This window comes from Sus scrofa, chromosome 15, assembly GCF_000003025.6.
Source record: "Sus scrofa isolate TJ Tabasco breed Duroc chromosome 15, Sscrofa11.1, whole genome shotgun sequence".
NCBI lineage: Eukaryota > Metazoa > Chordata > Mammalia > Artiodactyla > Suidae > Sus > Sus scrofa.
Genome location: NC_010457.5, coordinates 120,924,966 through 120,939,775, shown reverse-complemented (window position 1 = coordinate 120,939,775; position 14,810 = coordinate 120,924,966). Strand labels below are relative to the sequence as shown.

General features: G+C 57.1%; 1 protein-coding gene across 1 annotated transcript; it reads right to left on the bottom strand.

The window, feature by feature from the left end:
• Nucleotides 744-14,572, bottom strand: WNT10A (Wnt family member 10A). Its single transcript, XM_021075610.1, is given in 6 exon segments — nucleotides 744-1,637; nucleotides 1,639-1,841; nucleotides 4,479-4,768; nucleotides 4,771-4,857; nucleotides 12,683-12,945; nucleotides 13,966-14,572. Coding segments are annotated over 6 exon segments (1,248 nt in total). The 5' UTR covers nucleotides 14,079-14,572; the 3' UTR covers nucleotides 744-1,345.

The following is a 14,810-nucleotide window of genomic DNA, read 5'->3' as shown; positions in this document are numbered from 1 at the left end:
TGGGTTGAGCTGGGTCTTGCCCAGGATTACTCCTCTCAGAGTGTCTCCTGTCTCTGCCGACGGGTGCTGCTGGCCAACACTCGTCCTGGCTTGTGGCAGAGAGCTCAGGCACAAGGTGGACAGCCAGAGCGCTGGCATCCAGGGCCCCTGATTCAGCCCCTTGCCCAGTGGCTTCCCCACTGCCCCCATCTAGTCCAGGCCTCATCTATGGTTTGAAGATGGCTGTGGTCTCCCAACTGGCCCCTTGCTGTCAACCTGTCCCCAGTCATTCAGTTTCCTAGACCGCAATCCACACGAGAATCAGACCATAACACTCGCCTGCTTAAGACCCTCTGAAAGGTCCTATTCCTCTTATGTAAAATCCCAACTCCTTACCTCTACCTGGAAGGACACACATCATGTAACCCTTACCCCCCACCCCTCTGCCCCAGCCAGCTCTTCTCCTGCTTCTCTGTCCCTTGATTTTGTCACTCCAGTCACACAGGCCTCTTTGCCGTTCCTCCTGAGATCTTTCTGACATCAGAGCTTTTGCATTCGCATGGTCTCTGCCTGGAAAGCCCTTACCCTCAATCAGTGCATGGCTCTCCTCATCATGCAGGTCTCAGCATGAGCATCACAACTCAGAGAAGTCTTTCCCCACCAGTAGCTTTATCTAAAGGGACCCCACTCCCCACGAATCGCTCTACATCTAGCACCTTGCTTTATTTTCTTCACAGCACATAGCAGTGTCTGAAATGACCTTGTTTGTGTCTTTACTTGTTTATTGTCCATCTTCCCCAGCCAGAATGTAAACTCCAAGAGGGCAGGTGCTGAGTCTCTTATTCACTTCAGTATCCCCAGCACCTCTCAGCCGCAGAGTGCCAGGCCACAAAGAGTGCAAAATAAATATTTGTTAAATGAATGATGAGGGGCAGAGGCTGGTGGGGAGTGTGTTTGAGGCCTCTGCAGAATCACTTCAGCTCAAGGATGTCCATTTCTTTTAACCCTCCTCCCCCTGCCCATCAGCTTGCATTCATTCCCTCCCACTCCTGGGAAGGGGTGAAGGGATGGAAGGAGGCAGGCCCAGCGGATGCCCTAGAATGTGGGACCATCCCCAGCCCAACAGAGCTGTCTGAGCTTGGGGCAGAGAGCTGGAAGGCAAATCAATCTTGGAGTCCAGAGAAGTGAGTTGGGTGGGGGTGGGGGGTCCTGGCAGGCCGGGACTGCCTCTTGATTGCAGTCTTGAAGGCCTTAGAGCTGGGAGGTTCCTATAAGATGTTGCGGTTCAACCTCCACTTCCAGGAACCAGGACGACGCTGCCAGGCCAAGATCGCCAGCGAAAGCCGCAGAGAGCGAAGCTGTCGGCTCACTTGCAGACGCTGACCCACTCGGTGATGCGGCACTCCTCGCAGACCACGAAGCAGCACCAGTGGAAGCGGCAGTGACAGCGCTCACTGCGCGTCTGGCGTAGGATGTTGTGGCCACGGCCACAGCACATGCTGCCACAGCCGTCGGGGCCCGCGCTGCTCTTGTTGCACAGGCGGCCCACAGTGCCCGCCGAGTCCAGACGCGGCTCCCGCTCGCAGAAGTCGGGGGACTTCTCGAAGTAGACCAGGTCGGCGGGGCTGGCGCGGCGCCGTGGCCCTGGAACGCCGGGGCGGCGAGGGTGCCCCCGCGGGGCCCGGCTCCAGCTGGCCGCCGTTGCGGTTGTGCGGCCGGATGAGCGTGGCGCGGTGGAAGCGGCTGCGCAGCAGCGCCCCCACCGCGCGGAACTCAGGCGTCACCTGCCAGCACGTCTTGAGCTGGCAGCTGCCTGACGTGCCGTGGCACTTGCACTTCCGCCGCATGTTCTCCATCACCGCCTGCGGAGGGAGGCACGGGGAGGGGTGATGCCCGCGGCCAGGCCCATTGCCCTCCTCCCGACGCAGACACTGGCCTTGGAGAATCTCGGAAGGTTTTGAAACCAATGCCCATGGAACAGAGGCAAAAGCTGAAGCCCGCAGTGGATGGATGGGGGGCAGAGCTCCTGAGCCAGGCAGTCAGGAGGACAGTTCTGCCCACTCTTCTGCTGCTCTCCCATTCACCTCCCACCCACCTCCCACCCGGCCAGACCTTGGGGGAATTCCCTCCTTCCCGCTCCAGCCTCCTTTTCCAGCAGCTGCAGGGGGGCCCTTGGGGCTGGAGGCTCTTGCTTCCTGAGGGGGGATCCCAGATCCTCAGGGAAATTCCCTCTCCTCCAACCCTCGGATGGGGACAAGGAACAGGGGTGTGCTGGCTCCACCTCATCCCAGCCCCAAAGCCTCTGGCCTCACTCCAGGCTGTGAGCAGAGGCTGTCGGGAGTCTGAGAAAGCCCTTTACTCCTCAGCCCTGCAGCACTTTGTAGGGAGCCTGAGAGAGGGCCAGGGGCTGGGGAGACTTCCCCTCTCCTCCTCCCCCATCATGCTGGCTGGGGCTTCTTCTGCCCAATGCTGAGTGCCACCATTCCTCTAGGACACAGTAAGCACCAACAGGGGCCAAAGTCTGTAATACAGAACCAAGGGGAACCCAAAGAGCCAGACCCCCCAGGGCAATGCAAGTGGCGGGAGGTTCCCAGACTTCCAAGGGAGCTAGTTACAGGAATTCAACGTACCCACCCCATGCCCAGCTCTCAGCCTGCCCTAGAGTCTCCCCTCAAAGAGCCCCTTCATGTTATCTTCACCAGAGACCCCAGAGGAAGTTGGCTGCATCCTTCTCGCCCCCTCTCCACTCTCAAACCACAAAGCAATAAATGATCTGGGGCCCTCAAGCAATAGCACCTAAGAGAGGGACCCCATTCCTCCACGTCTTAAAGGGCTCTCTGCAGCTTGTATGTGCTGTGGTGTGAGCACCACGTGGAAACCAGCCCAGAGCCTCCCTGGCCAACAGCTCCAGAACATCTGCTTCCCACAGGCAGCAGCCATTAATTAACCGGTTTAACGAGGAGGAGGAGGCACTGTTGGTATGGGCTGGGATAGTGCTGAAGCTTGGGAAAAGCGCTGCATGGACGGGCAGAACTGGGTGAGAGCTGGAAGTGACCTGAGGGTGGGTATACCTCAGTTTCCCTCACCTCTAAGTCATGATGGAAGAGCTCAAACAGCTCCTGGCTTCATGGAAGAAAGTGAACCAGCCTAGGCTGAGATGAAGGGGAGTGAGATGGAGAAAGTGCCAGCTAGAGTAAGTGGAAGCCAGAAACAGGGTTTGAGAAGGCTGGCCATGCCTGAGAAAAGGGACAGGGGCAGAATAGCCAGGAAAAGAGGTTGCTGAACTCATGAGGGCTAAGGAGGCATCTTAGTGTAGACTACACTGTAGAACAAAAGGGCTCAGGGCTCAACTGCCAGTGGATGAAACCTGCCTCTGCTACTTTCTCACTAGTTTCATCATCTTAGTCTATCTGTGCCATGTTTCCCATATCTGAACATGAGGCTAATAATAGAACCCTCATCCATAGGCATAAGGATGAAATAGGCTAATGTATAGTAAAATGCTCCAGATAGTGCCTAACACAGAGTAAGCACTCAATAAATTAAATGCAGGCTGTTATTACCTTCCCTTCCTTTTTTCTTTCCTTGCTTCTCTTTTTCTTTTCTCTCCCTCCCCTGAACCTTTATCTACCTCATTTTTTTTTTGTCCTTTCTAGGGCCACACCCATGGCATATGGAGGTTCCCAGGCTAGGGGTCTAATTGGAGCTGTAGCCACCGACCTACACCAGAGCCACAGCAACGTGGGATCTGAGCCACATCTGTGACCCACACCACAGTTCACAGCAATACCAGATCCCCAACCCACTGAGGAAGGCCAAGGATCGAACCCACAACCTCATGGTTCCTAGTCGGATTCATTAACCACTGAGCCACAACAGGAACTCCCTACCTCATTCTCAAATGAATGACCTTTGAGGTAGTGTGAACATTTGAGGAGAGGGAGAAAGGAGAAGGATAATATAACACAGTACCATAGTGGTCCCTGGGGATCTCCCTTTGCAGGAATCCCTCATTCGCACAGAAAGTCTGGGAGAGGAGAGGAATCCCAGAAAAGGATATCACAGAATCATGGAACATTAGCGCTGAGTCGGGGTGAGAGCTTATGGGTCGTCCAGTTCAATCTTCTCACTTTATAGGGGAGGAGACAGAGTAGCAGAGCTAGGCCTAGATGCTGAGGCTGGGACTGAAGACTAGAGCGCTCCCTACTGCTCACAGCAAGAAATGAGGGAGCAGGCTGCTCAGCAGGGGGTGAGCTAGTCCAGAGCTGGGGGGGGGGGGTGTTTGTTTCATACCAGCATCCCCAGGCCTAGGCCAGAACCTGGCACACAGTATGTCTCCAGTGCATGTTTGATAACTGAATTAGAGGGAGCAATGAGAAAGTTACTGAGTTAGGGGGTGTGATGTGGTCCTCAGAATAGACATAAGCCTGGGGGAGGGGAAGGGTCCTAGGCAGAGGGATCTGGAGAAGGCCGGGGAGGGGGGTGGAGGGGGCTCTCACCTGCCTCCCCACTCGGTTGTTGTGGAGCCTCATGCGCGCATGGATGTCTCTATGTGGCTCCCGGGAGTCCAGAAAGTCTTTAGAGAAGCGCTCTCCGAAACCCACGTCCGGGCTGCAGCCGCCCCACTCCCAGGAGTCCTGCAGGCCGGGGCTGGCAGGGGGCAGGGCTGGGTGCTCGGGAACTCCGTGGCTCAGGCCCTTACCCCGCTGCAGGGCTTCCAGCTGCAGGTGATGCAACTTCCGCCGGAAGGCCTCCTCATCCCCTCGCCGGGATGCATCGCAGCCACAGCCCTCAGTTTGCCCAGGGCACAGGCATTGGACACCGCGTGCACCACGCCCGCTGCGGAGATGGCGTAGGCGAAGGCACTCTCTCGGAAACCTGAGCATAGAGATGCAGGAAAGAGCTTTTGAGGAGCCTCTACATGCTTTCTCTCTACTCTCCCTGCCCAACAACTCACCAGACTCAGGGGGAACAGGCCCAGTGTCGGGGGAAATCTGGTGCAAGGGCATGGACTCAAGAGCAGCAGAAATCACACCAGAAGTTCTCCGCACGGGCTGGACCGGGGGAGGTCGCCCCCTACAGCCCTCCTTTTTGAACTCCTTTCTGTTTCATCAGTGTCACACTTAGCAAGCTCAGAATTTGTGTCTCTCCTGTTGGATACAATATATCTAGCACACATTTTGTTTGTTTATTTTAACCATCAGAGACTTAAACGTCTATCTCTCCTGTAATATTTGCCTTTTTTGCATATGCGGTATATGGAAGTTCGCAGTCTAGAATCAGAGCTGCAGCGGCCAGGCTACACCACAGCAACAAGGGATCCATCCGCATCTGTGACTTAACACTGGAGCTCACAGCAATGCCGGATCCTTAACCCAGAGAGCGAGGCCAGGGCCGGAACTTGAATTCTCATGGATACTAGTTGGGCCTGTTATCGCTAAGGCACAATGGGAATTCCTTCCACATTTTAATCTAAAAAGTAAATGACCAGTGATGAAATTCTGGGCCCTAGGAGGTGTTAATGGGCAGAAGGGTAGGTGTGAGAAGCTGGTGTCCTCCTAAAGCTCCTGGCCCCACTGCGTTAGGTACACAGCAGTACACGCTTTGATGGCCAGAAGTGAAGAAAAGAGCCAGCAGAATTTCCCTTTACCCTGTTCCAGAAAATCTGCTCCGAAAAGGCATCGTCCAGCCATTCTGCCTGCCATCAGTCTAGATCAGCTGAAGAGGTTGTTTGGGGGATGCTGGAGGTGAGCCCACCGCCTGCCTGCCATAGGCATACAGTGGTGGGAACACTGACAGGGAACGGTTACCTAAAGCAGATGCCATCCTGAGATGCTCATGGGAACAACGTCTCCCTGAATAGCCACTCTCAGGGACCCAGGGCTGGTCTACTCTGCTTTCTTCCATGGCATTCCCAGCCTGAGCCATCCTTGGGCCTGTGGCAGGGGGAGGCCTGCTTGCAGAGAAGGGTCCGGCTGCTGGATCTGCAAGCTGCTTCTATCTTATTCTGCATCTGAGAAAGGACCAGCAAGGGGCAGGTTCTGGCACAAGCTTCTCTGACCAGCTTCTGAACTTGAGAGAGCTCAGGCAGTGGAAGAAACCAACAGCAAGCTCCCATATGAGAAGGAGAATCCACCCCGGCCATAGATGCCTGGGGGAGAAGCCCAGAACCCCACTGGAGGCTGATGACTTGGGAGAAGCCAGAGATTCAGAAGAAAAAGCTCTGGGTCTTTCTACCTCAGCATCAAAGACTAAGAGGACTTGGAGGCCTCAGTGACCCCCGAGAGCCAACCAGGACTGGATAGAGACCCTAACTCAGACCCACCCCTAATGCTCTCCCTCTGCATCACAGGGCCTGTCCTCCTCTCCCTGCCTAGCACCCCCCCCCAAAAGAGACAAGATGTGTAGTTAAGAGTATGAACTCCGGAGTTCCCATTGTGGTGTAGCTGAAATGAATCTGACTAGGAACCATGAAGTTGCAGTGTACAATCCCTGGCCGGACTCGGTGGGTTAAGGATTCGGTGTTGCCCTGAGCTCTGGTGTAGGTCACAGGCTTGGCTCAGATCTGGCATTGCCGTGGCTGGCGTAGGCCAGCAGCTGTAGTTCCAATTGGACCTCTAGCCTGGGAACCTCCATATGCCGTGAGTGCGGCCCTAAAAAGCAAAAAAAAAAAAAAAAAAGTCTGAGCCTGGACCTAGAATGCCTAGTTTTCAAACTTGACTCTTCCATTTACTAGCTGTTAACAGCTATGTAACCTTGGCCAAGTGACTTGACTGCTGTGTCTCAGCTTTTGCATCTGTGAAACAGTGTTATTATTACCTGTCTCGTTGTTCCAAGAATTAAATAAGTTAATACATTTCAAATGCATAGGATCATACCTTACTCATAGTAAGTACTATATAAAATCTCACTATTATTGAGAAGTTCTTTCTGCTGTCTGACTTCACTCACTACTGTTGCAATTTCAGGCTATTGCTCCTTATTCTTGTTTCCCTGAGCAGGCCCAGAGCCTGGCAGCTCACAGCCCACTCTAGAATAAATCACTTGGGCCACTGAAGCCAGTAAAGCAGACTGTTCCTCTCTAGCTTCTCATTCCAGCTCCTGACAGCTCAGGACCTTTTCCATAAGAAGCCGAGCTATGAGCAGACAGGAAGGGACAGCGATTGGGTGGGAGCCTTCAAAGGGGTGCTGGAATCGGTGGGAGCTGCAGAAGCATAGACACTGCTCTGGGAGGTGCAGCCTAAGGGAAAGGAAGGCAGACTCAAGCTGAGGTGCACACCCTGTATTTATCCCTCGCCTTTTATCTGCGGAATCCTGAGCACTTATTGCTTGTGGAATCATCAGTCTGCTCCTAGGAAAAATGGCTCCAAGGACAAATGTCCTTCAGAAGCAGCCCAGGCCTCAGAAAGTACTCTCTAACACACACACACACACACACACACACACACACAATGCAAAAGGCGTTTGCCCAGAGCCACAGGTTATGGAACGGGACCCAGCCCCATCTCTCTCAGATCCCAGGACTGGCCACTTTCTACTGAAGGACATTTGGCTTTAGGAAAGACCTGCTGCTGAGAAAGAAACCCGGGAGCCCAGTTTCCAATCCTATGGTCCTGTCTATGCCTGGCACCAGGGAGCTATGCTGGACCAACCACCATCTTCCAGGCTCTGTCACATTCAAGGGCAGGCCTAGAGGAATCTGGAGAAATGTAGCCCACAGCCTACCTATCCCACGCAGCTAAGGACTCCATCCCATGGCCTCTGGCAGCTGTCATAGCCACGTGTAGGGGTGACCAGGTGGGGCTTGTGTGGTCACCCTCTGTTCCAAGCATTCAGGTCTCAGAGGAGTCTAGCCCACTGGGTCTGCTCCCAGCTCCCATTCAGGGCCCCAGTTTCGGTCCTGGCCCCGACTGTCTGGGGCAGATGAAGGCACTGTGCCATCTGGCCAGCTGGAGGGGGAGAGAGGGGTGGGGCCTTGGCCAGCTGGGCTGCCTGGAGCATGGTGGAGGGGGGGCTCGTTAAAACGCACAATTAGCCGCCCTGCCTTTGATCTGGGACAGGGACTGCCAGCATCTAAGTGGAGTCAGCTGCTGCTACAGGACAAAGCCAATGGCCAGGAAGGGGCTGGGGGAGGAGGTTTGGAGGGCAGGGAAGTGAGGAGGAGAGAGGATTCAGGGACCACTGGGAACCAGGAGGGGTTAGAGAAGCTTGAGCCCTGCCCATTTGTGTCAAAGAGGGAGGAGAGGGAAGAGGTCTGGTCTCCATTGCCTCCATGCAAATAAGTTGTGTGCAAATTTTCTGCGCCTGCTCATGTGCCTGGAATGAAAGAGAAAGAGTTTGTGTGTGTGTGTGTGTGTGTGTGTTGTGTTGTGTGCATGTGGGAACACTTAGGGGGGTGACACCAAATGTAGCTACACGTTTGCACAATCATGGGTAGGTGTGTGTGTGTGCACACACATGTCAGTTCCATTTCTGGATTTCTCCTCCACTGCAGCAGCTCACCTCTGGGCACAGGATAGGAGATCATGGTGGCCTCCTAGTTTTGGAAACAGTATGGCAGGGGGTTGAGTGCAATCTCTAAGGACAGTTGGCCTGCATTTGAATCCTGGCTCTACAGCTCACTTGCAAGCTATGTGACTAATGACAAGTTACCCAACCTCTCTTAGCTTCATTTGTAAAAAGAGAGTAATAATAGGACCTTCTGCATGAGGCTTATTTGAGGATCCTAAAGCACAGATAAAGTGCTTTAGGCCAGTGCTTGGCACCTGGCAAGTATTTAATGGCTAATTTACTGGGTTCCATTAGAATAACAGACCCTCAGTGATCCTGGGATACATACAGTTGCCTGTGACTGCGTCCTCCCATCTGATACCACCACATAACCCAAGCTGGAGGCCAGGACATAAAATCGAGGCTCCCCGAGGACAAATGTAAAAGGGAGGTGGGGCGTTCCCGTCGTGGCACAGTGGAACTGAATCTAACTAGGAACCATGAGGTTGCGGGTTAGATTCCTGCCTGGCTCAGTGGGTTAAGGATCCAGTGTTGCCGTGAGCCTCGGTGTAAGTTGAAGATGTGGCTCGGATCTGGCATTGCTGTGGCTCTGGCGTAAGCCAGCAGCTACAGCTCTGATTAGACCCCTAGCCTGGAAACCTCCATATGCTGCTGGTGCGGCCCTAAAAAGAGAAAAGACAAAAGACCAAAAAAAGAAAAAGGGAGGTGGGAGACAAAAGAGCCAGAGCCTTGGAGAACAGAGGCTGGACTCTCAAATGGCTGGCTTCCCTGGGCTGGGAGCCTGGCTTACTGCCCAGCCTCATGCCCCCTCTTCCCACGCGTTCTGAATGGGTCTGGGCCTTAGACAGGGTGGTACCTAAACTGTGTGAGTGCTCCACGACCTGCTGTGTGAATCTACTCCTGCCCTCCATCAAGCCTCTCTCTCATCCCCCCTCACTCCAGGGCCCAAGTCCCGCCCAAAGCAGCCCTTTCCTCAAATCTCCCTTTGGTCCCGGCATCCTGAGTGAGAGATGGAGGGGTTCACTAGCCCTCACAATGAAGAGCCCCCTCCCTCTAGCTAATGTTCTGTCCAGTGCCTCATCCACCCAGGCACCACCTATGTGGGCTCTCAGAAGAGAAATCTGCAGATACCAGTGCCCTCGGCACTTAGGTCATAGCTGCCACTCACTCTTTCTGGCCCGCTAGGGGCCCCTCTCCCTGTCCCCCAGTCCCCAGGTTCCAGCATCCCTGCATCCCTCTCCTTGGCTAGGTAAAGCCCCATTGTATGCCCTGCTTCCCAAGCACCCCCTCCAGTTGCTCACACACCCTTCTTCTCTCTCCTACTTGAGGACTCCATCCTTTCGGCCCAACCCAATGCAGGGCAAGTGACAGGACAAACCTTCTGAACACCTCCTCCCAGCAGTCTCTGAATTTCAAACATGGCAGAGTGCACCTTTAAGAGAACCCCACTGGCAGCTTGGGTGAGAAGGGTCAGCATCCTGATATTCTGCTTTGGGGAAACTGGGCTTCCCTGACCCCACGATGGACAATCATAGCTTGAAAAGAAGGGAGACCAGAGGGAAGATCCAGGCCCAGGGCTGGTTACCACCAAGACTGGCCCCATGCGATTCACATGTAGCTATTCCTTGAGGTGATGGCCCAAGGTAGACCAGGAAAATGACCCTGCAGGAGACTGAACGTGGAGGTGGAGTGAGGGAAGCGCAGCAATGGCGACCCTTGGAAGGGGAGGAAGAAGTGGCAATTTCTTTCTCTCTCTCTTTTTTTTTTTTTTTTTCTTTTTGTCTTTTTGCCTTTTCCAGGAGTGCTCCTGTGGCATATGGAGGTTCCCAGGCTAGGGGTCTCATCGGAGCTGTAGGCGCCGGCCTACGCCAGACCCCACAGCAACGCTGGATCCCAGCCGCATCTGCGACCTACACCACAGCTCACGGCAACGCCGGATCCTTAACCCACTGAGCAAGCCCAGGGATCGAACCTGCAACCTCATGGTTCCTAGTTGGATTCGTTAACCACTGAGCCACGACGGGAACTCCCAGAAGTGGCAATTTCTTTCCAAAAGCCCAGAGTCCCCTCCGAGGAGGGAGAGATGGAAATGAGGTGTCTCGATGGTGGGGCAGAAGTCGCAGAGGTAGGATGGTGTTCTGAGGCCAAAGGAAGAAGCCCAGCCTCCCTGCGGGAGCCCAGGAGCCTCTGCCCCGCCCCCTTCCCCGCGCTGGGCGCCGCCCCGCGCCGGCTAGCCCCGGCAAGTCTCCCCCCTCCACACCTCACCTCTCCCCCCACCGGTCCCCCCCAGCTCACCTCCCGCTTATTAAACTGCAGGTGAACCCAGGAGGGCCTGGCGCCGCGCCAACCCCGCGGAGTTCCACCGCTCCGAACTCGCCCCCAAGCTTCAAAGCCCCGCTGTCCTCCGCCAGCCCGCACCGGCCTCACCCGGGCGAAGCAATCGGGACGCCTGGGTTCACTCAGTCTAAAGGGGACAGGAGGACCAGAGGGAAAAGAGGGGACATCGAGGCCAGGAAGGGCAGGAAGAGCTAGCCTGGCCTCACCCGAAGCGGCAGGGGTGAGAACCTCAGCGTCTGCCCCCAGTGAGCGGACCCTGGAGCAAACTCCGAGGCCGGAGCGCTGGAGAGAGAATTGGGCTTCGGGGAGCGCGGGTGACCTAGAATCCCGGAGTGGGCTCGGGCGCGCTGCGGCGGCAAGCGCCGGCCGGGCCCGGCGGGGCAGGAGAGATGCAGGGGCCTGTCACTTCGTGTCCACGAGCGCAGCGGCGGCGGGGGCGGCCGGGGCGGGGCGTCGGGCTGGAGTTGGGCCGTGCCGATCGGCCGGGGGTCGCGGGCAGCAGCTCTGGGCCGACGGCTGGAGGGGCTCGGGGAGAGCGGGGCGGGAGGGTGGGAGCGCGGAGCAGGGTGGGGGGCGCCCTCTTTGAGAGGCGCGCGGCTGGGGCCAGGAGCCGTCTGCCGCGGCCCGCGGGGATTAGTTCGCGGCTGCATGCCGCCACACGCGTCGGGCTGGGCTCGGCCGGGGAGAAACAGCGCCCCGGGCGCGCGGGGGAGGAAGGAGGGAGGGCGCGCGGGGGCGGGGCGGGCGGCCGGGGGCTGGGCTGGTGGAGACTGGGGTGGCCCCTGACTTCGGGGTTCCCGGGGGCTGCAAGGAAAGGTTCTAGTGGCAAAGGAAAGGCCCCCGGCTCAGTTCTTCCCGAAGTTGGGGTACGGTAGAACCTGACTCTTCCAGAAGCCTCTGGGCCCCAAGGCCACAGAGTAGAGAAGTACGCCCCCTCCTCTACTGTCAACTGAAAATTGTACAAGTTCCAAGGAGCCAGGTCCTCACACTGTCCCACCCCAGCAACTGAGAGGGAGATGCCCAGCTAGAGCCATGCAGGAGGCGAGACCCCCCATCTTTCCCTAGAGACCTGAGTCAAAGCCTAAGATATCAGGGCAAGAGGTGGGTACAAGCGCAAATGAGTGACAGAACCTCCGGCCATCTCCAGCCCAAGCCACTCCAGGGATTGTCACGGGGTGGGTCCTGGGGCACCCAGAGGTCCAGGTGGGGAAATGGATAGTGGGCTGCAGCTTCTCTGAGCTGTGAGGGGAAGAGCATTTGGCAGGGCCCTCAGGCCTGCTCAGCAGGAGACAGGCACACGCCCTGTGCCTCTGATTCAGAGACGGTTTTAGGGGTGGCAAGGATGATACAGAGGCTGGTGGTGTACCCCCAGGAGAAGAGCTTCTGCTGAAGTGCAGACATTTTACCTGCCCAGGCTTCCTTCACCTACACCATTTGGCAAAAGGTCCTTGACCCCTCTTCGTGTTGATTCGGGTTACTTCATCACAGGCTTTCCATCCTAAATGCTGTTTACTAGGTAGAGGGTAACTTGAAGCAGGTGGTAATATGGATATTTCCTGGGCCTGAGATATGCAGTGTCAGTGATGGGGCAGGATAGCCCAGGAGTTCTTTTCTCAGGCATGAAACCTGCCATCCTCAGCCCACATAGCCCAGCCTGGACCCACATATGCCCCATGTGTCCGGCCCCCATGGACTTTCCTAGAGCAGAAAAAGGCAGGAGAGCTCTGTGGCTGGCAGATGAGCACTGGGGAGGTTGCCAGGTTGAGAGAGCAGATTAGGGGATGGCTGGCAGATAGGTTCTGGAATGGAGGCGCTGAATGGGGTGGGCAGAAAGGTAAGGGTGAGGGGCAGCTACCTCTGCTGAAGATGGGACTCTCATAAGGGATCTTGTTTCGAGTCTCGAGACTAGAGCAGTTCCAGCGCTGGTCCCGGAACTGGTGTTGGCACTCGTGGATGGCGATCTGGATGCCCTGGATGGCCGAGGCAGCCACGTCTGGGTGGCGCACACACACCTCCATCTGCCGCTTGCTCAGGCCAGGCAACGTCAGGCACACAGTGTTGGCGTTGAGGACAGGCTCCTGGGGGAGTCGGAGGCCCAAAATATCGTTGGGTGCAGACCTGCAGGCATGGGGCGCGGGGGTGGGTGAGTGTTTTGTGGGGTTAGGAGGGCCCCATGTAACTATACACACTCTGTCCCGAAGGCCATAATCCCTCTGTTCCAGCCCCTGTTTTGAAGCTTAGGCCCATCGGTATAACCTTAAACCTTCTTTCCTTAACCTTCTCACTGTCATCCCCTCCAATGCAATCCACCCCGCTGCACACCCACACATGCAAATGCACACACATCCGGTATGCCTGCGCACACGGTATTTCATAAGTACATCCCCAGGCATAGATGCTCCCATGCACAGTGTTCCCCAGGAGACCACTCCCAATGGCATGTTTCAGACAGTCGCATTCATGCAGACACACTTCTGCACACACTGAGATGGACACCCAGACGCGGGAACACTTACACACATGCACACTTCATCAGACAGTTATACACGTTCACACGGACCCTCACAAGTACACACACATGTTCATCTTTACAAATGTTGATCCGTGATCCCTCACATTCACACACATGTGCACACACAGACTGCTGTTTACAACACAGCATGCTGGGCTCACTCGATCTCCACACACACACACACACACACACACACAGAACTCTTCTAGTTGCCATCTCTCATTGACCCCCACCTGGGCTACCCCCTTTTGGCCCCTGCCCCTGTCCCTGCCTGGGGACCATCTCCTGGGGAGCAAAGCAGTTTGAGCTTACTCCTGGGGCAAGGGTGCATCCCCCCAGCATGGCAGGGACTCCAGGATGGCACTTGCTCCCCGACCCCCAACACACACCTCCCCTGCTAGTAGCCATCACTTTCCTGGGCACTGCCCTGTCTCCTTGGTCTGCCCTTATTCTGTCACCGGTTCAACCCCCCTCCTATGAGGGTACTCTCATTGGTCACCAGCACTTTTCCTGGGACATCATCCCTCCCTCCTTCCGGGGTCTCCTGCCCCAGCACTAGCGCCAGAGGCCCCTGCGGCTGGGGGTCCCAGCTTTGCAGGAGGGCGGGGCATTAAGTGAGGGCTCACCTGGGCACGGCGGCAGCCAGCAGCAGTAGGAAGAAGAGGAGCGCGCAGAGCGCGGGCCGCGGCTGGGGCCGAGGTCGGAGCCGCAGCCAAGGGCAAGGGTGGGTGCTGCCCATCGCGCGCGGGCCGTGATGGGCCAGAAGTGGGGGGCTCACAGCCCGATGGGACCGGCGAGCCAGGGGCAACGGCGCATGATCCTCGGGGGGTCGGGGCGGCTGCCACACACAGCTCCGACTCGGGTCACGGCTCCGGGAGCAGACGGCGCCCGCCTCCCCGCTCCATGGGGCAGCGCCCCCGGGGCACCGCCCTCGGGGGGGGGGAGAGAACGGGCGGGCGCTCCGGGCACCTCCTGGCACAGGGGTCCGGGGAATTTCCCGAACCCCCCCTGCGGCAAGTCCCGGTGCCTCTGGAGGGTAAGGGGGCCCCGGAGGTGCCGCGGGCTAGAGACGAGAGGCTGGGGTGCCCGGGAGCCCCCCAGCGCACAGCGGTGAGCCTGCGCTTCCGAGGGCGTGAGAGGCGGGCCGGGGGTATGGGGTGGCGGCGCTGTCTGTGCCGGGCCCCACCGGCCCCACCGCCCAGAGAGTGAGCGACTGTCCCGGCTCAGGGAGCTCCGCCGCCTCCCCTTTTCTCACCCCCCCCCCCCAGTTGAGTGTCTCAGGGCTCTACCCCACGTGACGTCATGACGACGGGGGTGGGGGGGGGAAGAGGCGTGTACTGGTCGAGGCCACTGCGTCGGTCCGCTCAGGACTGGGGTGGGAGCTGCAGTGCCAGGGAAGGGTGGGGGGAGGTGTTGGGGTCTGTGGGATCGGGCACAGGGCGGTGCCAGTGAGCTGGCTCGCTGGGTTGTG